The 24,582-nt window shown below is 30.6% G+C and overlaps 3 protein-coding genes across 3 annotated transcripts; 2 read left to right on the top strand and 1 right to left on the bottom strand.

Moving 5' to 3' along the window:
- Positions 1-3,821: 3,821 nt before the first annotated feature.
- On the top strand, positions 3,822-11,154 carry LOC113856617 (LRR receptor-like serine/threonine-protein kinase IOS1). The gene is made up of 13 exons (XM_027488521.1): positions 3,822-3,903; positions 4,164-4,695; positions 5,009-5,487; positions 5,611-5,749; positions 5,838-5,909; positions 6,040-6,111; positions 6,204-6,284; positions 7,193-7,356; positions 7,480-7,715; positions 7,799-7,925; positions 8,155-8,223; positions 8,309-8,498; positions 8,636-11,154. The coding sequence occupies exons 1-13, from the start codon at positions 3,822-3,824 to the stop codon at positions 9,042-9,044; spliced, it is 2,652 nt and encodes an 883-aa protein (XP_027344322.1). The 3' UTR covers positions 9,045-11,154.
- Positions 11,155-12,049: 895 nt separating this feature from the next.
- LOC113855455 (probable LRR receptor-like serine/threonine-protein kinase At1g05700) lies at positions 12,050-17,350 on the top strand. Its single transcript, XM_027487097.1, has 13 exons — positions 12,050-12,304; positions 12,383-12,917; positions 13,172-13,659; positions 13,812-13,950; positions 14,055-14,126; positions 14,236-14,307; positions 14,569-14,649; positions 14,833-14,987; positions 15,419-15,648; positions 15,729-15,855; positions 16,217-16,279; positions 16,365-16,554; positions 16,837-17,350. The coding sequence occupies exons 1-13, from the start codon at positions 12,223-12,225 to the stop codon at positions 17,249-17,251; spliced, it is 2,649 nt and encodes an 882-aa protein (XP_027342898.1). The 5' UTR covers positions 12,050-12,222; the 3' UTR covers positions 17,252-17,350.
- A 2,776-nt stretch (positions 17,351-20,126) lies between these two features.
- On the bottom strand, positions 20,127-21,455 carry LOC113856004 (transcription factor bHLH87-like). The gene has a single exon (XM_027487630.1). The coding sequence runs from the start codon at positions 21,453-21,455 to the stop codon at positions 20,127-20,129; it is 1,329 nt and encodes a 442-aa protein (XP_027343431.1).
- Positions 21,456-24,582: the final 3,127 nt, after the last annotated feature.

Raw genomic sequence — 24,582 nt, 5'->3', positions numbered from 1 at the left:
CTTGTTGGTTGAAATTGAAACTCAGGATATGTATGCTTACGTGTTATTCAAATTTAAAACTCTCTCTCTCTCTCTCTCTCTCTCTCTCTCTCTCTCTCTCTCTCATTTTTATTTATTGAATTTGGATGACCTCCCATTAATTCAACAATATAAAGGGGGAAAAACGTGTATATAGTGTTATGTTTTTAATTTCAAATCTTCAAACTCTACATGTTTGACAAAAGTCAGAAGATATAAGCTTTTACTTTTGTCCAATCTAGAGTTTGAAGTTGTCTCAATGAAATTTCAAACGCACACCACTTTTAAAAAAATGTCATCTACTAATTGTTAGATGTCAAATTAATTTATTATTTATATCATTATAAGTCTACGATATTAATAATATAATGTATCATATTAATAAATAATTTTGGTAATATAAAAATAGGATTAATTATATTTTTATTTCTCTAATTTAAATTATGTACAACTTAAATTTTTAAATTTATTTATTTGATTAATTTATGTTTCTAAAAATAGTAAATGTAGTCCTTCATCAATTTTTTCTCCCTGAAATTTTAACTAAACCAATTAAATTATTTGATATTCAAAATCATCAAAAAAGACAAAATATTCAAGATAAAATTCTAATCCTAATCTTATATCTTATGAAATTTGAAATTTTATTGATTTTCACTCAATTTTTTACTTGTGAAGTTTTAAAATTATTTCATACCTCAATTTTATCATAAACCAAAATTGAAATACAAAATAAAATATAATTAGAGGACTAAAAATGGAAATATAAAAATACACGTGTATGTAAATGGAAATTAAATTATAATCAGTAAATTTTGTCAAAAATTATAAAAATAATTAAAATACTCTTATTTAAAATTATGGACTTACATTTTATAGATAAAAAGTTAATTTAATTAATAAAAATATTTATTACAGTTTTAAGAGATCTTTTTCCAAGAAGGTTTAGCGTGAGCCTCCGTACATTTTGACTCGTCCTAGTCTGTATTATTTATTGAATTTGGATCACCTCCAATTCAACTATAGAAAAAAAAAACGTAAAAATAGTATATTTTATTTTTAATTTCAAATCTTCAAACTAGATGTTTGACAAAAGTCAGAAGATTTATAGATTGAAGCTTTCTCAATGAAAATTCAAGGCCTATTAAATATTATAATTTACATTAATAATATAATGTATCCTATTAATAAATAATTTAACTAATATAAAATTAATTTAATTATATTGTTATCTCTCCAATGTAAATTATATACCGTTTTATAGATTTTAAAACTTTTCAGTTAATTAAATCCTTCAACAAGTTTCTTCTACATTAAATTATTAATTTTTTTATAACAAAACGTAAATTATATTGTTTGATTTTCAAAACTTATCAATTAAAATAAAAATTTTACCCAAAGTATATAAGTGTTTTTTTAACTCTAATTTTATATCTCATAAAATATTTGGATGTTTATCAAGATTTTGCTGAATTTTTTACTTTTAATCTTTTAAAATTATTTCATGTCTCAACTGCATTCCCCCATATATTTAAATAGAAAATAACAATTTGAAGATTTTATGTATAAGAAAATTGATAAAAATAAAAGAGTAAACTTGTTTGTCTTTAAAAATAAAATCTAACTAGAGAGATTAATATTTTATACAAGTAAAAAAAAATATTTATTGTTATGACAAATTTTTAATGAAACACTTTGGACATATTTTAAGCCAAGACTTAGCATATAGTAGTGGAGATATTTTTTTAATAGGGGTTACGCATGCATGTTTGATACTTAATTAACATTTAGTGAATGTTAATTTTAAATGTAGCCGTTACCGGAATAAGGTTGAGTGTTAGGTTTATATTTTATTTTTCTATTTATTAATTACTAGATATGGTAAGGAATATTTGAATAACATTTTTATAATAAAATTATAAATATTTTTTATTAGAAATAATTTTGTTTGAGTAGTAGAAAATACTCATATAATATAGTTGGGTTAACTCTTTAAACGAATTTTTTATTTTTTTTATATATAAATTTGAGTTTGATCTTTTATTTTAAGAAAAATTACATATATACTGATTAAATCAACCAACTTCGTTTAAATTTTGTATAACATGATTATCATACACTATATGTAATAAATTGGACAAAATAGCCATTTTCTTTCTAAACGAGTAATCTGAAAATCACGTTGTTTTAATGACTTTTCTTTTGATACTTTCTAATTCTAAGTCAATTGGTGGCGAATCTTTTTCAATAAAAGCAAGCTGGTATATAGTAAATGCAAAATTAATACTACTTGAACCCATTTTTTGAAAAACAAATACTACTAAGTACCAGAAAATTATTGTAGCTAGAAATATAACAAAATAAAATAAAATACTTTAGACTTTGTTTGAAAGTTTGAAAAATGAGAAAATAAAAGAGTTTAAAAAGGAAAGAAAAAACGAAAAAAAAAAGTTGATACAAAATTTCTTAAACTAAGAAGAATTAAAAAAAATTAAAAATATGATATTAGAAAAGTTTATAAACTTTCACCTTCTCATTTAAAAACACTATAACAAAGATAATCATTATATAATTTTTTCTCTCTTTTCTCCAAAAAAAAAAAAATAACTCTCAAACAAACTATGAAAAATCAAGTTATTTTATTCATCAATGCATGCATATATTTTTAATTATAAATTTATTTTCTACCATATATTTAAAAATATGTATTAAAAAATTATTAAATGTTAAATATTTTTTAAAATTATTTCATTAAATTTTGTAATATTTTATAATTTTTAATAACAATTTACTATATAAATTCTTATTATGTACTTTTAGACATAGGTTTAGAAAAAAAGTCACATACGTTTTTGGTCAATCCTTGACATGCTTTAAAGTGGGTGTATTTAATTATCGCATTGTGTGGTTAAGAAGTTATTCTTTTAAAAATCTTTATATGTTTATGAGATTTTAATTTTAGTTTTTTTTTTAACTTTAGTTCTTAATTTGTTAATTTTGATGTGCCCCAATTGTAAAAAAAAATAAAAAAATTGATATATAACAATTCTTTAGTTAATCAAATCATAATAGTTATTAAAAAATAAAATAGCTAATTTTTTTAAAAAATTAATAACTAAAACAAAAAATTAAAAGAATAAAATTAAAATCTTTTGAAATATAAAAATAAAAAATATATTTAATTTATTATTAAAATCAACTTATGAAAAACTTACTCGTTGGAAATATACAAGTTTATTTAAAGAACATATATATCCACAATGATTTGTTAAATTTTTTTAATACTATAAATTTGGTGTAATTCATTAAATATACTAAACGGGTAAAATATTGATATGTAAGTGATTTAATCGTTATTAAGCCCTTTGTTGTTCCCAACACAATATTCTTATATCTATATTTTTAATAATAATATATATCAACATTTTATTGACTTAAGTATATCCAACTTAAATGTTAAGTTTACGTAATAAACTTTCATGATTTGATATTTGTTAGAACGCATGCTTTGATATATTCTTCCCTAATTAATTTTTATTTTCATTTACATTGATTGAACTGTGAGTTTAGTATTGTTTTTTATAATGCTGATGCATAATTGATCAAGTGGCAGGAATTTCTAGGCAAGCAAATGGATGTTCTGGTCTTACACAAACATGTTTGTTGATTATTAGCAAATGGTTATACTTAAACTACATGTTGTTGGCATAGACTATGTCGCCAAAACTTAGTTCCTTTTCAAATATAAATGGTCACGACACATTCTACGCCATCCAAATTCAAAAACCAGGAGGTGATGAAAAATGAGAATGCCGATGAATTTCCTTGTTTCTTTTCTAGGTGGTCTAGTTCTTGCAGTTCTGATTCAAGCCCAAGATCAATCAGGTTTGATAACAAAACATTAAGTTCATTGTAACATAAATTGTTTTACAATTTTTCTAACATGTGGTATAAATAGTAAATTTTTATTTAAAGATGTAACATTTAATATTATTAACGTATTAAATTTTGATTTGTAGTAAAAAGTTATTACACACAAAAATTCTTATGGGGGTGTTCTTCGACAAAGGTTAAAAATGGATTATTTTATACATAAAACTTTAGGTAATCAAAGCCCAAGTCCAACACATTTTTACATGTTTTAGGGTTCATCAGCATAGATTGCGGGGGTGCTGCGGGTATCAGCTATACTGTGACGACAACAGGTGTAAATTATACTTCAGATGCAAAGTTCATAAATAGTGGTGTAAGAAGAACAATAGCAACTGAACTCAAAACTCGCTATCAGCGACAACTGTGGAATCTCAGAAGCTTCCCGCAAGGAAGAAGGAACTGCTACAAAATAAACATCACAAGAGGCTCTAATTATCTGATTCGGACTGTTTTTTTGTATGGAAATTATGATGGCCTAAATAAGTTACCACAGTTTGATATTCTTCTTGGGCCAAACCGGTGGGTTACAGTGACTATTCAGAATGCAAATGAAGACCAAAGCAACGAGATTATACATGTATCTTCATTGGATCACATACACATTTGTCTGGTTGATACGGGCTCTGGGACACCATTTATATCATCTATAGAATTGAGGACTTTGAAAAATGATACTTATGTCCCTCAGTTTGGATCGTTGGAAACTTACGAACGGTGGAATTATGGTTCAGACGAAGACTACAGGTGATGAACCCATACCTTTGCATTGAAAAATGAATTTAATTCAAATTGTAATCTTTTTTTCTACTCTCATTCATTTATAAAATTGTGAAAAAAGAGATGGAATAAATACTTTATTTTTAAATATAATTATATGATATTTATAAAAATAACTAAAATTTTAATATATGAAATTTATGCTAATCTATTTTTTTATTTTTAAAAAATCATTAAATTAGACCATATTTAGTAAAAATGAAAAATTGGTATTCCAAGTTTCTTTTCTCCTGCAAAACCAACTCATTTTATTAGACTTATTTTGATTTTTTTTTCACAGGTACAGCTACGATGTTTATGATCGTTACTGGAATGGCTATGGTAACAACAGTGATTGGACACAACTAAGTGCTTCGGTTGATGCTGATTCTTTAAACCAGAACGATTACAAACCACCAGCTATTGTCATGAGCACTGCAAGTACACCAAAAAATGCAAGTGCTCCATTAGTAATAAGTTGGGAGCCAAAAGATCAAAATGAGCAATTCTATCTTTACATGCACTTCCTGGAGATTCAAGTGTTAGCAAAGAATCAGACAAGGGAATTCAACATCATCCAAAATGGGGCTCTATGGTATGACAATTTAATTCCAGATAACCAAGCCGTAAACACAATATATAGCATGCAAGCCTTGAGTGGGAAAGAAATTATATTTTCGCTTGAGAAGACCAAGAATTCAACCTTGCCTCCCATCATCAATGCCATCGAAATTTACAAAGTAATAGAACTTCAGCAATCAGATACATTCCAAGGAGATGGTAAGCCTAGAAAATTTGATTTCTCATATCTTAAACCCGTTTTCTAGTGTATACACTAATTAATATACATGATCTAAATTAACTTTTACTCTCTTTTTTTTTTTTTGCATTTAAAAATAATAGTTGATGCAATTACAACGATCCAGTCAATTTATGGGGTGACAAGAGATTGGCAAGGTGATCCATGTAGCCCTCTAGCCTACTTGTGGGATGGCTTAAATTGTACATACCGTGGAAATGATTCCCCAAGAATCACAACTTTGTAAGTCATGCTTCTCAAATTAATGTTATAGCTTTATAAAACTTCAAGGATAATAATTACACATATAACTATTGATTTTACCAAACAGGAATTTATCTTCAAGTGGATTGTCAGGAAAGATAAATCCTTCAATTTCAAAGCTCACCATGCTGGAGAAGTTGTGAGTATTTTATTTATGTCCAACACAAGACCAGAAAAACCTCTTATTTTTTAAATCTTTTGATTCTTTCTGCTATGTAGTTACAGTGTCAGGAATTAAACATAATGAGGCAAGTTTTTTTTTTTTCCAGGGATTTATCAAACAATAGATTAATTGGCGAAGTTCCTGATTTTCTGTCTCAATTACAAAACTTGAAGATCTTGTAAGTTGCTTCGTTAGTTACATATATGAACAACTGTTTGATCCTTTAGATCAGAAAATAAAAAGGACGTTACAAATTTTCTAATTTGGCAGAAACTTGGAGAACAACAACCTCACTGGAGCAATTCCCTCGACGCTACTTCAAAAATCTAAGGAAGGTTCATTATTGCTAAGGTAAATAACTGTCTGGGGTGATATTTTATTAAATGAAAAGTTAAAGACCTATTTGGAATAGATGTTAGTTTTTAAATGAAGAAACTTAATACAAAATATGTTTAGCTAAAATAAAAATAAATTAATTTTTACTCAATTTAAGAATAGTTTTAAATTTTTAAAATAAAAAAATAGTTTTAGCACTTAAACTATACTTTAAAAAATAAGTCATTAAACACTCTCGTCTCTTTCAAAAGAGACATGTAACAACTACCGCCATCATTCTTCTTATCATGTTCGTGTTCTATTAATTTAATACAATCGTTAAAAATATTTAATTTCACTTCCAATAGGATCTTAGTGTAATTCCTCAAATTCATAATATTGTTATTGCTATTTGTGGTAATAATTGTCAATTAGTTATATTTTGGTTCTTTTATGGAAGCAAAACTTTTTCTTTATTGTTATCTTTCAACCATACTTTTTTATGTTGTTCTGAATCCATGGGGTCATCATGGGCTATACAAAATTTTACCTCACTCACCTGAACGCTTGAAGCCCATCTAAAGAAGAATTGAATCTGTGGACTCATTAAATTAGTTTTCACATTAAATATCAGTATCAGGCTATGCTTTTCCGTAGACAGTCGTTTATGCAAAATAAATTGAAGTGTCTGCTGAAATTATTAATAATAAAATTATTAATAATTTTTCAAACGTGTGTTAACAGGGACATAATAAAAATCTATGTACAATAACTTTTTTTATAAAAATCTCAAGATTTAATATATTAAAAATATTATTTTCAATAAAAAATTTTGTTAATTGATTTTTGATTGTATATCATTGGGTACATGTTAAAAAATTAATTGATAATTACTTGGGAGATTTACCAAGAGTTGCATAAATCTTCTGTGATTTTCATTCTAGTGTGGGCCAAAATCCCCATCTATGTGAATCTGGTCAATGCAACGAGGGGAAGAAAAAGAAGAAGAACATTGTTGCACCTATAGTAGCTTCAATTTGTGGGGTTTTGATCCTTATCGTGGCCGTGGCAGCTATATTGTGGACCCTTAAAAAGAGAAAACCAAAAGGTGATGCTTCCAAGTTCCATCATAAAAGTTCAGTAATTTGTATTTATAATTTGCGAAACAAATTCAATCTTGACCTGTTAATGTTTAAAACTATTGCATGATTTTTAACAGATTGGATGCTAGAAAATGATCAAAGTGAGATCTCGCGGCAATACACAGAACAAGATGATTCATTTCTGCAATTCAAAAAACAAATATATTCATACTCTGATGTCCTTAAAATCACCAACAACTTCAATAGAGTTGTTGGAAAAGGTGGGTTTGGAACAGTTTATCTGGGCTATATTGATGACATTCCTGTTGCAGTGAAGATGCTTTCTCCATCGTCAGTTCATGGTTATCAACAGTTCCAGGCAGAGGTGAGTTATTTATCACTTTACACTAAGTTTTTGAGATCAACAAATAAATATGGTTAAACATTGTTGTGATTTTTTATTTCCAGGTTAAACTTTTAATGAGAGTTCATCATAGAAATCTAACATCCCTTGTGGGGTATTGTAATGAAGGAACCAATAAGGGTCTCATATACGAGTACATGGCTAATGGAAACTTACAAGAGCATCTCTCTGGTTAGTTCCCAAATAAATTTGTTTTCTAGTTAAATTTGGGCAAATTTCCTAATCACTTTTTAATTCTAAACTTTGAAATTCTGGATATGAATATCATTCGGTTTAAGGGTTGGTTTCACCACTTTGCCTGTGGGAATACCCGATCAAAGAACAAAGTAAAAATAAAAAAAACTCTCGATATGGAAATTTTTCTTGTATAGAAAGGAAGTTATAGAACTTTGTTCTGCAGGTATACACAGCAAAACAAAATTCTTGACCTGGGAAGACAGACTTCGTATAGCATTGGATGCAGCCTTAGGTCAGGAAGTACACTTAACTCGGAATGTGTTTTCTTAACTACTCATTTTCTCTCTAAAAATGTTTGCTATAAAATTTGGTCTCAGGATTGGAGTATCTGCAAAATGGTTGCAGGCCACCCATAATCCATAGAGATGTAAAATCTACGAACATATTGTTGAATGAACACTTCCAAGCAAAATTATCTGATTTTGGTCTATCCAAAGTTATCCCAAATGACGGGGGAACTTATGTGTCAACTGTAATTGCTGGTACTCCTGGTTATCTGGACCCAGAGTAAGTACTTCAATTATTTATAATTGTCCTGTGATTTAACATTTTCATGGAAAATAGAGTGATTCTATGTGCATATTCAGAGTTATCTATACAAATTCTGACAGAAAATAAATTGGGTTATATATCTTGTCTTGCAGATACTACATATCCAACAGGTTAACAGAGAAAAGTGATATTTACAGCTTTGGAGTTGTTCTTTTGGAGATAATCTCAAGCCAACCAGTGATAGCAAAGAATCAAGAAAGGACTCACATAAGTCAATGGGTTAACTCTTTGATCGCAAAAGGGGATATCAAGGCCATTGTTGACTCAAGGTTAGAAGGAGATTTTGACAGTAACTCAGTTTGGAAAGCAGTAGAAATAGCAACGGCTTGTTTGTCTTCAAATCTCAACAAAAGGCCAACCATAAGTGTGATAGTGGCTGAACTAAAGGAGTCTTTAGCAACAGAATTATCTCGAACCAAATATAGCAGCCGTGTTACCGATACAAGAGATTCGCTGTTCACTATGGATTTGAATACTGATTTCGCTCCCCTGGCCAGATAAAAGCTTATGCAAGATAAGAGAAATAAAATCATTTTATAATAAATAACTTAAGCCTGTGAAGATTGAGATGTGTTCAGCAAGTGATCTTCCTCTAGCAATTTCAGAATGAGATCAAGCCCGAATGGGAGTGATTTTGCATGAGAAGTGAGTATCATGCCCCATTTTTTTTTGTATTGACTATTGTTTTGATGCTACTCTTGTCCTCCATGAGACTCTGCGTCTGGAAGTGGTGATTGTAGTGGAGTGTGCTACTAGGTGTGAACAAAATTTCATATTTTAAAATAATATTATTTGTTCATTCTTTTAAATGAAATTTTGTCTACAATTGAATGTTTTGCTAAAATTTACCAAACCTACCTCTTAACTGCTTTGATTTTAAATTATACCAAATTATAACAATGAAACCATAAGCATGAGATAAGAAATTACACAAATTTTATTCACCTTTAAGACGAACTATAAAGCAGAATGACAAGTAGTCATTATATTAATTCAAAAGAAAGGGTAAACAAGATAATGTTCTCTTTTCCTCCCCTACCAATTATTTCTCAGCAGAAAGAGTAATTCATAGCAGCATTACAACTAAGTAGTAGATTTCCAATCTAAAAGGGAAGAAACAGAATGCTCAGTTACTCACCAAGAGAAGTGAAGTCATAAAAATTCCCTCCGTCAGAATACATCTCTGCAAGTTGAAGAATAAATGAAATGATTCCAAACTGACTTTGGCAAATAAATGTGTACCAAACAAACAGTCAGATAACAACTTTACCTGTTTTATACAAATTCAGAATTGAATATTTTTTGTCTTCACCAATCACTAACAAACTAAAATTTAAGACAGAAAAACAGTATAGCGGACCATCATGTCTGTTAGGTAAACGACGAAGAATCAATTTAAATATCAAACATAGAACAATTTAACAAGAAAATAACAAATCCAAAAACTTCAAGTAGCAAATATTCTCAAAATACCAAAGTGAACTTCAAGTAGGGACTAGAGAAACCATAACTCTAGCTTTGTTAAAGAGATACATAGGTCAAACATAGCCTGAGTAATAAGGGAAATTTCTTAGGGAAACTACCGAAAATGCTACAAAATACAATAACAACTTGCTTTCATTATCGTATAGTGTCTTGACAACATTATTTTCTTAAATAATAATTTGCTGAAAATGTTATGATTAGCCAAAAAACTACATGCATCAAATGCAAGTACTACTTAACATTATCCTCGCCATACAGTCATACCTAGTGACAAATAATGCAAATATATATCTTATGGGTCAATGAAGTACATGAAGAAACAAAATCCCATTTGGCTTCTTCCGTTTTCTCTCCATTCCCACATTTAATAGTTAGATTGAGTAGTCACGGACAAAGCTATCTGTAAAAGGAGTTCAAGTTCTGTGCCATTGTGATCAATCTTCTTCCATTGCATTGGTTCTATAGTAATCTGAACATGACAGGAAACTGTAAATAAAATTATTTCAACAATAACGCATGCTTAAGTTACACTCAATAATATTAAGAGCATTAATAAATAAAATACCTTCACAGCAATGTTTTCTTGACTTTGAAAAAGAGGGACCATAACTGTGTCCGTTCTCTTTTTTCTCTGGAATCTACAAAACTATGAAGTACATCAACTGCGATACAACAATGAGGTGCTAGAAAGCCACAATTTTTAAATATCAATGAGCATTAATAATCTATGATATGTTTAAAGCCAATTTACTATTTCCCTCTCTTAACTTTCACCAAGTTTTAGGCTTTGCATCGTCATCATGAATAAAATGTGATTAAGACGCTCCATGCTGGCTTGAAAGCTACAAAAAGGTGATTCTATATCATCTTTTCTTTTGACAATAACAAGTTCCTCATCAAAGAAGGCGTTTTGAAGCAAACCGTTGAGACAATTTACCATAAATTACATATAAATAGCATAAAAATACTAACTTATCAAAATTTCTCTACATCTACTACATCCATTGTCCAAAATCGGCTGAACAATCATGAAAACTATTCGCCAAAAAAGAGTGTATAATTGACGTACTCAAAGACGAGATAGGCCCTAAATAAAAACCATGGGCTTGGATTGCGAGAAGGGATTTCAGCGGCGAAACGGAAAAAAAAAAAAAAAAGAAGAACAATTTCATCGGATTGGGATTTGAATTTTACGGTTAACTGCTGCTATTTTCTATTCAAACACATCTCGCCTGAGAGGGATGTGATCATCATGGAGTTCTGTTCTCACTTGTTTATGCCTTGTTCTTATATGTTTAATAGTTTTATTAAATTTAAAATATATTGTTAGTAATGCATATTTTATTATATTAAATCAAATTAAATTAAAATGTAATATAATATTTTAAAATTTATAAAAATTCTAAAATTTAAATATTTAATGTAAAAAAATTATATGGCATCGAGAAAAAAATGATTCTTCCTAAAATGTTTTTGTTTAAAGTAATTCTTGAAAATGTTCTCTTTTTAAGAATCAATAGATCGAAATAGATGGATAAAATAATTTTTTCAATGCGTACATACATAATGAAATGAGTAATAATGGTGATATAATATGAGAAGAGTTTAATTTTAGGGTTATATTAATGTAAAAAAATTTACATTGTTAATTAATTTGAATATATTGTGAATATAATTTTTATATTAATTATTACAGAAATTTCCTATTCTTGCTAAATCTTAAATCATAAATATTAAAAAATATTTACATATAAATTTAAATTAAATTCATGTTTGAAAATTCGTCGGGTCAAATGCGTATATACAAGCATTCTTTGTCATAACATAAAAATAAATTCCTGCAAAATATCATTGCAAGCTTATTCGTCCAACTCAAGAAATGGTAAAGAAAGCAATAAAAGTGTGATTGAGATTTTGGACAATTCAACTTAGAAGCTTCTAATATTTAATAAAGAAAATGTGAAAGAACTTCATAAGCAGCAAAATTTGACTTCAACATGGAGATTAGAATGAACGTCATCATTGAAGAACAAAGCTCAATTATTCTTGTAAATCATTTGTTTACTCTCATTCTTCAATCTCATGGAGATGCTTATGAGCCCAAAAACATAACCAGGAGGTTTCAAGTTTCAATATCCACCAGCATCAGATTGAATGCGTAACAAGTTTTCAATTCTCTATACACAGTTCACAAATGGCAGGACTAAACTTTCTACTTTTAATGTTTCTACTTTCTCTGACTCTTCTTATCATTGTTCATGCCCAGAGTCAATCAGGTTTGGTAATATCTTGTAGTTATTCTGAATCCTACAACTGTTTCTAGTTCTTAGAACTAATGCTTGCTCCTTTCACAGACTTCATTAGTATTGATTGTGGACTTGATGAACCAAGCTACACAGATGGAACAGCTTTCATATATTATACTTCAGATGTTAACTTCACAAGCAATGGTGTAAGCCATAGCATATCACCAAAATATGAGGCTTTGCTTGACAAACAGTTTTGGAATGTTAGAAGCTTCCCAGAAGGAACAAGGAACTGCTATACCCTTGTTGTTCCTCAAGGAAGTAACAAGAAGTATTTAGTGAGGGCCAGGTTTGCATATGGAAATTACGATGGCAAAGACTCTCTTCCTGAATTTGATATCTATCTTGGAGCCAAATGGTGGGGATCTGTGGTATTTGAGGATGCATCGAGTGTAATCACCAAGGAAATCATTTATGCTGCTTCATCAGATTATGTTCATGTTTGTTTATTCAACACCCAGAAGGGTACACCTTTTATTTCAGTTTTAGAGCTTAGAGTTCTCAACAGCGATGCCTATCTAGTTAACTCTCTGGAGCTATTGGCACGGTTTGATGTAGGCTTAAAGGATGGTGAAATAATCAGGTGAGCATTGTTACAACATATATCATGGAACTACTACCACTAAAGGGAAAATGATTTTTTTTTCTTTTTTTTTAATACTGGGTCTTAGCATTGATTAAGCGATCAATAAATAGATTTTTTATTGAAATCATGCTAGGAATGCATTAATAACCTTTTTTACTTTTAATATTTTAACTAGTACTACAGGGACACTAATTAAAATTTGCTTTAAATATAATGCTCATGCTTTTCCCCTTTGTTTTTATTTCCCAAAGACATCCAGAGGATTTCTATGATAGAATGTGGACACCTTATAACTCAATTGACTGGAAACAGATAGATACCACCCTCACCATAGACCACGGAGCTTCTTCATTCAATTTTTTACCATTGCCACCCTCCATTGTCATGGGAACTGCAGCAATTCCAGCAAATGTCAGCCACAATATAGAATTCCACTTTCTTCCTAAGTATAATAATAGTGCCTCTAGATACTATGTGTACATATTCTTTGCTGAAATCGAGAAACTCCAAGCAAATCAAATTAGAGAGTTCAACATTTTTGTAAATGGGAAGCTTCTAAATAATGCTCCAGTCAATCCTTCATACCTGCAGAGCCTGTATCATGTAGCAGCTATGAGTGAACCTCAGTTGGAACTATGGTTTAACAAAACTAGTAGATCAACTCTTCCTCCTCTTGTCAATGCCATTGAGATATATATGACAAAAGATCTCTCACAATCAGAAACATATCAAACTGATGGTATGTTCTTATATATGTTGATTTTGCTCCCTAGTATCAACTTATTATGATTAATTAAAGACCTGCACATCATTATGCACATGCGCTAATCTTATTATTACTCACATTACTATTTTACTTACTTACTGAATTACTTATTTTTATGACAATAGTTGATGCTATCTTAGATGTAAAGTCAATTTATGGGATCAAGAGAAACTGGCAAGGAGATCCTTGTGCTCCACTGGCTTACTTGTGGGATGGTCTTAACTGCAGCTATGCTGGATCTGGTTCACCAAGGATTGTATACTTGTTAGTTTTGCACGAAATACACATATACTGATCCTTTAGTTTTAACTGCAACTTTATATTTTTGTCTTCAATAATATTAATGAACTATACAATTATGCTTTTAGGAACTTATCTTCCAGTGGTTTAATAGGAAAAATAGCTCTTGGCATATCTAATATGAAGTCCATAGAGTATTTGTAAGTCACTGAATCCATCAGATACACATAGCAAGCTATATAGTTGATAATAAAAAAAAATGATACCTGTTCCAAAAGTTGAGTAAAAGAAAATTTGTTCCCATTTCAGGGATTTGTCAAACAATAGCTTGACTGGAGATGTGCCAGATTTCCTTTCGCAACTGCGCTTCTTAAGAGTTTTGTAAGTAAACTGTTTTGATTGGAGGATATTCTATAGAGAGTTAGAGTTTTCAAGAGGCTAATCTCTCCTAAGTGGAATTGATTTTTCAATGAATTTTTTTGCTTGAGTTGTTCAAAAAACCATGGTAAGAATGTCAATGTGCATCTTACCGTAAAAATCTCAACCAAGTCCACTTCCGCATAGAATTTTCACCCCTTTTTTAGTTGGAGTTTTTTTTTTTATGGAAGCATTTATAAATTATTTACTTTGTCTTAATTGAAGAAACCTAGAAGGAAATCAGCTGTCAGGAACAATTCCAATGCAACTCGATGTGCGTTCAAATAATGGTTTGCTTGAATTCAAGTACGTTCCATTTCAAAATTAGTTTTAGATTATGCTCTGCTTCTGTTATGACTTCATTTTCCATGCGCTAGCAATTTGTCTCATTTTTAACAACAATGCATGGCATAACTAACATGTTGGTGAAGGTTTGCATTTGGTAAGACAACGTCGCATAACATGTTTAATTTTTATTGTAAATGCAAGTTTTGGTGGAAATCCAAATCTTTGCTCCCTAGGTTCATGCAACAACAGGAATGGAAATCAGGTTGTAATTCCACTGGTGTCATCGCTTGGTGGAGCTTTCATGATACTAATAGTATCAATGATTTCTTTCTGCGTATACAAAAGGAGACAACAAGGTATATGTTATTTTCTATTTTTAAATTGTGGGAAGAAAAGAAAAAGAGAGATAGAAATTAAATAAGAAAAATTATCATTGTTTGAAAATTGTGGCAAGAACAAGAGAGTATGGAAACATCACATTCGTTTCTCAAATAAAAAAGAAGGAAAAGCAAGTGCTGTGATTTGTAACATTCTCAATTTAATTTTAAATATAAGCTTGGATGGATTTGGATTGATAAACCTTTATTTTTCTTTCCAGGTATTTGCCATGCAATTATTATTTTTTATTGATTTGTAATTGCACTTTTATCTTGAAGATAAAATATATGCAAGGTTATCTAAGATTGCATTATATTTTATTCTATGCATAAAATATAAATACCACAAAATTAACGTGCATATTATCCATGTATACATGTACATTGACGGTGTTATTTTTTTCTCCCAGTTTCTCCTCATATTAGCAAGAAGAGTGCATATTCCAGAATAAGGGAGGAACTAGAGTCAAATAAGCAAGAATTCACTTATGATGAAGTCTTGATAATTACTAGAAATTTTGAAAGGGTTGTGGGAAAAGGAGGATTTGCAACAGTCTACTATGGCTGTGTAGATGATACTGAAGTAGCTGTCAAAATGCTCTCTCCCTCAGCTCCAGCATATCTGCAATTTCATGCAGAGGTACTATGATTAACATCAAATACCATCATACCTATATATATGCGTATACTCATTAATGATATTTTATTTATGATTTACAGGCCAAACTTCTTGCGATAGTTCATCATAAATGCTTGACTGCTCTTATAGGATATTGTGATGATGGCGCCAATATGGCTCTCATCTATGAGTACATGGCTAATGGAGATTTGGCAAAGCATTTATCAGGTATTAATATTATAATCATTTGAACCAATTTAATTTTATTTCTCACTAACGTGTTACAATTTAGGGGCTTTTACATTTATTCAAGTTTGTATCCACTTCTGCTAGACGAAATATGCTGATTGAAAGTCAATGCTTCTAATTCTATAAATGTCAAAAATATTCATAAAACTTTTAAACAATCGATGGCTGCCAATAAAAATAAACAAACAATTCAAATAATACATTTAGATGAAGCCCAAAAACTGAGTCAAAGATCAGTTATGCTTGTATGAATTGGAATCCAAGAATGATGTTTTTTTCCCTCTTTTATTCTATTCCCTGCTTTAAATTCATGCATTCCTTGATGGATTAAAAAATGCAGATAAAAACGAAAATACATTGAGTTGGAACCAACGAATTCAGATTGCAGTGGATGCTGCAGAAGGTAAGTATATATGGAAAGAATCCTTTTGACATGAGTCAGAGTTTTATGCAACAGAACAGAAAGTAACCTGAAGATTTAACTGTAGGATTGGAGTATCTGCATCATGGCTGCAATCCACCGATTGTTCACAGAGATGTTAAATCTAAAAACATCTTATTGAATGAGAAACTCAGAGCTAAACTTGCTGATTTTGGGTTGTCCAAGATCTACCCCGATGAAGGTGACACCCATATGTCCACAGTGGTTGCTGGCACCCCTGGTTATCTTGACCCAGAGTAAGTTATTATTTTAACTATTGACCCTAATAAGAAATTATATTTAATAAAATTTTATTAAAAATATATAATTTAATGTAATTTAATGACTTGATGATATTAAATATTATAATTTTTAATAAAAAATTATTTTATTTTTTTTGTCATGTGCAATGTATTCCAGTTTAAAACAACTATAATCATACTCAAGTCGCAAAGGTCTAGAATCTTAATACCTTTATTTTCTTTCAACTTTTGATTGGTGCATAAACACTGAGTGAGTTGCAAAATTTTAATCTGCAGGTACAATAGATTAAACAGGTTGAATGAAAAAAGTGATGTTTTCAGTTTTGGTGTAGTTTTGCTTGAGTTAATTACAGGCCAATATGCTATAATCAAAACCCAAGAGAAAACTCACATAATTCAATGGGTTGGTTCCATGAAGCCTGAAAGGGAGATCAATGATATTGTGGATTCAAGATTACAAGGAGAATTTGATATTGATTCTGCAAAGAAGGCCTTAGACACTGCAATGGCTTGTGTAGCTTCCACTTCCATTAATAGGCCAACCATGAGCCATGTAGTTAAGGAACTCAAACAATGTTTGGCAGAAAAAGTGACTTATCCTTCTGAATCTGGCAATCATGAGAGTTTACCCAACAGTTTAATCACTGTCTCCTTTGATAGAATTAGTGGAGAGAGTTCTTTAGAAAGATAGTACATTTGGAAAAATTAAAGTCTAAATGTGTTTGCTTATTGTTTCTTCCTATTATATGACATCATTTTTTTTCCTGGAGATAAGAATGGGGTGCCTTTGAATTACATGGGAAATCACCAACATTTGAGCACAAAATCCCTAAAAATCCTAGACAGATTATAAGAAGAAAATGAAAATATTTTTACCACATCCTGTTTTTTTTTTTTTTTCGCGCATCATCTCTACATCCTCCTTTTATAATAATAATAAAAAAAAAGAGATAAATTCAGTTGAGTTTTTTTTTCGTCTTATTTATCATAATAATAAAGTGTGGTAAGAACCTTTTTTTACTAGTAATTAAAGTAACACATTTGTTAACATCGACTCTTAGATATAAATTTAAGCATTTAAAATAAATAATTTTCATTAAAAATATTATTTACTTTTGAGGCTAATTTTTAATTAAATAATAATAATAATAATAAATATGTATTACTGTGATATAAACTATCTGGACAACACAGTTATGACAACAAAGTCAAAATGTCTCTCTCCCTTCCCACTTGGGAAAAGCCAACAAGACAACGATCGATATCACGGTAACGTTAATTTTCAAGACACGCAATTTACTGATTGAAATATCAAATTCAACGGAGAGAATCCAAACAAAGCCTTCATTGGTCCCTTTTCACCACTGAATTTGTATATTAGCAAAGAGCCCAAACTACGATGGTCCCTTTAATTCCCTTTCTCAATCCTTAGCCTTCAATCCAAGCTGCAATTCCATGACCAAGGCCCACATATTTAAAACCATACTGAAGGTCAGCAATTCTTTTAAAATGTTATGAGCATAAATAATTTCATTTTTGCAAGGGAAAAACAAAAAAAGAAAAAGTTCTGTAGGATATACACCTTAGAAAGAAAGAAAAAGAGAAAATGACAATGTTTGGCATATTAGCAAATAAAATGTGACTAAAAATTAAAATTTTACTTTTTTTTTATTCTTTTTGTAAGATATATCTAAGTAGATTATATAGATTAATAGAAATAACTAAAGCTAATTTATTTTTCTGATCTTTCAAAACAATACCATAACTTGCTAATTTTTTTATTTTATTATTATTCAATTTATTTTTTCTATCAATATTTATTTTTACTATTTTTAATTTAACTTTTCACTAACTGAATTTATTAAAGATAAATAAAAATAATAATAAATGTTTCATAAAAATATAAAAAAAAATCTTATAATAAATACCATCAAAACCTTTTAGATGCTTTAGAAATAAACTAGAAGTTGCTATATATAGATAAAAATTGAAAGTTGACAAGTTAAGCAAGTGTTAGTTATAATTAACTAACTGATTAAAGATCTTGCTAACTAGTGTCCTCATAACATTAATTAAAAAATGACAAATAGTTTTATTAAAAATTACCTTAAAAAAGATATTAATAATATAAAAATTCATCATTTAAGTTAAATCAAAGCATTTAAGTTAACATTTTAACAGCTTCCTATCCAAACGCTTCGAATTGCAGTTTTTAAGAGAAATAAGCTACTTGACTTGTTCATACACTATGCAATTATCCTAATATATACAAAAGAAATGTGGGATAAAAGAATGAGTATAAAAAATAAGATTGAGGTGAAAAAATAGTGCATATAGAAAGCCTCATGAGATCGTTCTACAAGAATTTGAATCATATGAAATCACCACTCTAGGTAAGGGTTTACCTAAATACAATTCTCAACTTGAGGGTTAGTCTCACCTATTGGCCTTGAGGACAAAATAGAAACTCATTTAAATTTTAAAATAAAATAAAAGACCTAATTTATAAACTTAGACTTGAGGTCAAAAGAAGAATAAGTGGAAGATTATAGCGACTTGGAAAAAAGAAGGAATAATTCTTAAGCATGACAGACGAAAGGCCGAAAGGGTTTGATTTTGCACTAGAAAATGGTACATTCTGATACAGAAGCACAGAGGCATGTGCTTAGTGAAGATATTAATTGGAGCCAAATTAAAATAATCCAAGTTCTATAACATTAGCGCCAACCCACCTCGTGTTTCGTTGTAGCCGTCGTTATCATAGTCATCATCATTAACAATATCATTAGTTACTCTAATATTTAATAACTTCTTCAGAACTTTTAAATAAGACACAGGTTTTATATATATATTGCTTATGACAAACACTCCTGCCAAAAAAGAAGAATATACACGTGCTGAGCAACGAGTTTAGAGTGATTTTCAAGGGCACGCTTCGGGTTGAATCAAGGAGACAGGACCACTGACTGAGCTCACTACTCTTAAGAGAATGTCTCTTGCATTGGTTTGCTAACAAAATACTGATTAAAAAAGCCCTTGAAGATCTCCAAGAAAAATTAACTTTAAGTACATAGATTGCATTAAACTATCTTAAAACAAACTTAAAAGTGGCAATCACTTTCTAGCCCTTGATCTTAATCATGGGTGTTATAATTGCTATACCTTTCTGTAAGCAAAAAGGTTATGTAATTCACTTTCATTACTTTCACTACTTTTACTGTAACCATTTTCGTTCTTTGAAGAAAATTTTAATCAGTGGAGGCATCAAAAGCATTAGGGTAACAAAAAGTACTTAATTCCCTCATGCATGCATATAATTTATGATAGCAACTAGAAATTCTCATCATTAATGAGAATTTAAAACAAGTCCCACTGTAGATATTGCGGAGAAATTAAATTACATGATTGACAACAAATGAAAAAAATTGCAATTCTGGCTAGGACATGATATCAACTAGAATATGTTAATCATAGTCATTGGATGAAATAATTAGTGGTTACAAGACCCCTTTTTGCATCTTCTCTTCCATGATATTAATCATTTCAAGTTTTCAACCCTGGGAATGTTAGATGTGGCTGCTAGGGTTTCTGATGGGGAAATTTGTTTGTATAGGAAAAGAAGGGTTGAAAGAGAAGCCTATGCTAGTAGGAGGACAATTCATTGTGTCAAGCTTGTTACCTAGATTTTCTAGTGCTTTGACTTGTGACCTGAGAAACTTAAGGTAGTTTGCAGCTTCATCAAGCATTGATGCAGTGTCCATCTTGCTTCCACCAGGCACAATCTTCTGCAAAACCCTAATCCTCTCACTTATTTTCTCCCTTCTTTGCCTGGCAGCCACGGTCTGTGGATCAGTGGATATCCTAACATTCTTCCTTTTAGGCTTTTCCACCACTTCCATGCCCAAGTTCACTGGCCTAAAAGCTGCAGCCCTATATATCATTTCCTTCATTTGTGCTATGGCCTCTGGATCGGGTTCTTCAAAGCAAGGTGACACGGATGAATTTGGTTCCTGGAAGTTGATATTTGATGAACCCGGACGCTTCTCCCACCTGGGTTTCTTGGACTTCGGTGAATTCTCTGAGATAAGCTTGAAACCACCTTCAGTGTCAGAAGCATTCTGCGCAATGCTAAAGCAGGAATCACTGGCAGCAACTTTGATCAACTCATAATGATCATTGCTCCTTTTGGTGCAATTAACTTCATAGTCTATAATTTTTCCTTGACTGAGATATTGATCAGAGGAACTTTGAGATACTGTTTCATCGAGCTCATTGACTGCATACCTCACGTCTTTGTTTCTAGTATTGGAAGCATTGCTCTCAGATTCACCAGAGGAAACTGCACTGCCATAACTGAAGTTCCACAAATTTCTGCAGTCAGAGAAAATCATGGAAATGCCATCATCTTCGACCGACGTGTCAGTATTGCTATTATTAGTAGCTGAAAGCAAGCAATCAAATGACTCAGGAGAGCAAGTAGCCTTGCTTTTTTGTGAGCCATTGATGAGGTGTTGTTGGTGGGCCATGTTGAAATCAGGCATATAATTGCTAGTTTGCTTCACGTTGACTGAAAGGGACGGGCATGGTTGAGATGTTAAAGCATCTTCCCAACTGGCTCCAGCTGCTCCTGATTTCACAGGCATGGTTGCTGTTCTATGTGACAGATTTGTGTTTGGCATCATGTTTGTTATCTCAGAAGTGGTAGCAGCTGATGACTGAACCATGTCAATCACTTTTTCAGAACTGGGATATGGATAACATGTTTGATTAACTACACTTGAACTTATATTGGCCATGGAGTAGTATTCTTCTTCAAGGTCTTGAGACTGAGCGCTCCACAAGACCGGTATGTTGGCAATAAGCTGCGATGAGGCATCCCAACTTAGACCATCCATAGATAGCTAGTTGACAACAACCACTGGTGAAGTGAAACTAAAAGAGATCTAATTGAAGTTGATCCTTCTTACCTATCATGTTGAAAACAAATATATCAGACAACATAAATAGGCCCAAACATATATAAATATATATCCAAATTGTGTAATTATATATGTTTATGTTAAAATATGAATTTAGTGTTGAAGGGCTTACCAATTCTAGATCCAGCTGCTTCCAAAACCAGAAGAATTCTTGCTTGAGTTAGCAAATGAATAGAAGAGGATTAGAAGCAGGTTTCATGTCAACTTGGGTATAATCTGGCTGTAGCATTAACTGCCTTCTTCAATTCTGTAGTATGAAAATTGTGATAAAGGGAAAGAAAACAAACAATGTCAAATTGGGTAACTGAATTTTATATAATGTTTTATTATGAACAGTAACCTAATGACTTTAAGTTGTGTGTTTTATAGAACATTGACCAGATACATTTAACAAAACTGACCAGAGAATAGAAAGTGGGAGAATAAAAGTTGTACCTTCAGATGCCATGGAAGACCAGTACAGATGCAGTGTGTGTTTGTTGAAGGGAAGCTTATATAGATAGGGAGAATAAAAGGTATAAGCTTTTACAATTAAAAAACATAAATTGGAACTTGAACAATTATGTCAGGAATTGGTATAATAAATAGGCATTTGATCGTGTAATATGAGAGGAAAAAAATTTGAGAGGCTATTATAATATGTTTTAAAAGTTTTGAGCAAAACAACGGTTTTTGGAAAAGATAAGGCTTTTGGGTGTGTAAGACTATATTTTTGCAGACGGGGAGCATGAGAATTTTGAATCTCAGTTAATTGAATATTTTATTTTATTATCTTTCTGCTTTTGTATTCTTTTTAAGTGGGGAAAACTCTGACCTATTTTTGGTTGTTTATCTATATTCCATGCGCACTGTAAAGTTGCAGTGAAAGTGAAAGCATCTTTTACAGCATTACTTTCTTTTCAAAGATTTCTGTTAATCATAGTTTTAATCATAGCTTTGTGATGTTTTCACTTTCTACTAATATACTTGTTTAAGTCGGGGTGGTAAATTCTTTGAGGAATCTACTGATTTAAGATTCAACTTTTTGCAACTTAAAACTGCTCCAAATTGAAAACTTTATGGACCGGATGACTCAACTTTGTGGTATTTGCTTAATATATTGTACTCCTCTGCATCTCAGCTCTGCTTTTTATGTAAATGGATGCCCCATTGTTTGTATTAAGGACAGGGAACCCCAATCTCATCTTCTCCAATCCCTTGATTAAATGTACACATCTATATGAAAGTGTGCTATACATGTATTCATAGGAAAAAAGTATAATGACCAATTGGAATCTGGAAATGGAAAGGATATGACTTGCATACATGTATTCATAGGTTATTTCTTTTGGGGCATTCACAATAGCAGAGTGTTTATTGTCACTCGTTTATGTCCATTGTTATTTTTGTTTTTTAAAAATTATACAAAATATTTTAAACAAAATTTATTTAAATATAGTAACAAGAAATACTTTAAGTAACAACAAATATATCTATAATGTATAATTATTTTGTATTAATAATGATAACTTAATTAATTATTTATTATATATAAAAAATTGGTGGTAGATAATATAGTGGAGAGGACTGAAACATTCAACGTGTTGGCAGGCTAGCAAAGGCAGTGAAATGAATAGACAGAGAAAGGAAGTTGGCTATGGCATTTTGTCTCATCACATTTTAGTTTTATCTTTGAATGTTATTTGAAGTTTTCATTGCTCTGGCGGAGACAATGAGGGGTCTCAGTTCTGAGCAGCCATATAGTCTCAGCTTCTCACATGCACCCCATCATTACAGCTCAGTCAATGGGTTCCCATCGCATTTCTTCAACCTCTCTTATACATATTCCCACCAATGTTTTTCTTCACCTAACAGTAGAAATGGTAACACAGAGATTGCTTAACTTGAAGGGAATAAATAAATTAAACTTTTTTTAATATATGTCAATAACTTATACATAAAAATTTATCATAGCAGTTTGAATAGGTTATATTATAATTTCGATAAATCTATCACATCATCAGGCATGACATATTTGGAAAATTAAGTTGCTTGTGAATAGATTTTACATGCACCTAGATTCTAAATTTATTAAGTACCTAATGCTTAAAGTCAAATTGATGTTCGAGTGAAAATTAATATCATACTCAAAGAATGCACAAATACCATCATGATCTTATTAAAAAAAGTAGGAAAAACAAAATATTTAACGTAACCTACATTCTAGTGTGTAGTTAGGTAGGTAGAAATAGTTCAAAAATTTGAATTCTACCAAGCTCTTTTCAATGATCATACAACTATTAACATGAATCCCACACTCAAATGTCATGCTCAGCTTCTTCAAAACTTCGGAATCAGTTTAATTTTAAACCCTATTCATGGTAATTTGACAAATTTCTGAAATAATTAAAAATGGGAAATGGAGAACTTTGAAGTGTGAATAGAGTAACGTCCATAGTTGGTCCATTGACAATTTGGTGGGCCCTCTTTGGGCACCTAGCTTCGTTATTTATGCATGCCCAGCCCAAGAATATAGGACGAGGGCTGTCGGCTTGTCGGCTCGGCTCGATAGCAAGGAGTTGATGGTTCCCATCTTGTAATAAAAAATTAATAATGTAGGCCCCACGAGCCACAACCTTCAATTATAACATGTCACACGTGAACTAAAGCCTCTTGTTTAGACATGGCAACTTTTCATTGGTTGAAGTTATGATGAGATAGGCATCTTCCACTTAGAATATAAATAAATAATGGGGTTGTATTTTAACTGCGGTGGGGACCATCTCATCCAACGATTATGCATTACTATATAACAATCTCTATTAAACTTTATTAAAAAGTGCATTGTTAGCATTTTTTACTATTCTAAACATTATTATCCTATCTTATATACAGTGTAAAATTTCATTCTTCTCATATATTGACGTGGGTGCCTGTTTTGCATACTTGTTTTTTCGTTTCATATCACATTCCTAAGTTTTCATTGACAAATTTCAAACTAGGTGAGAGTTATAATGGAGGATCATGAATTGAAAGCAACTCATTATTTAGGTAAAGTATTCTC

This window comes from Abrus precatorius, unplaced genomic scaffold, assembly GCF_003935025.1.
Source record: "Abrus precatorius isolate BTA unplaced genomic scaffold, Abrus_2018 Scaffold11, whole genome shotgun sequence".
NCBI classification, from domain to species: Eukaryota; Viridiplantae; Streptophyta; class Magnoliopsida; order Fabales; family Fabaceae; genus Abrus; species Abrus precatorius.
The sequence above is the reverse complement of the archived record's forward strand: the minus strand, read 5'-3'. Positions and strand labels throughout refer to the sequence as shown.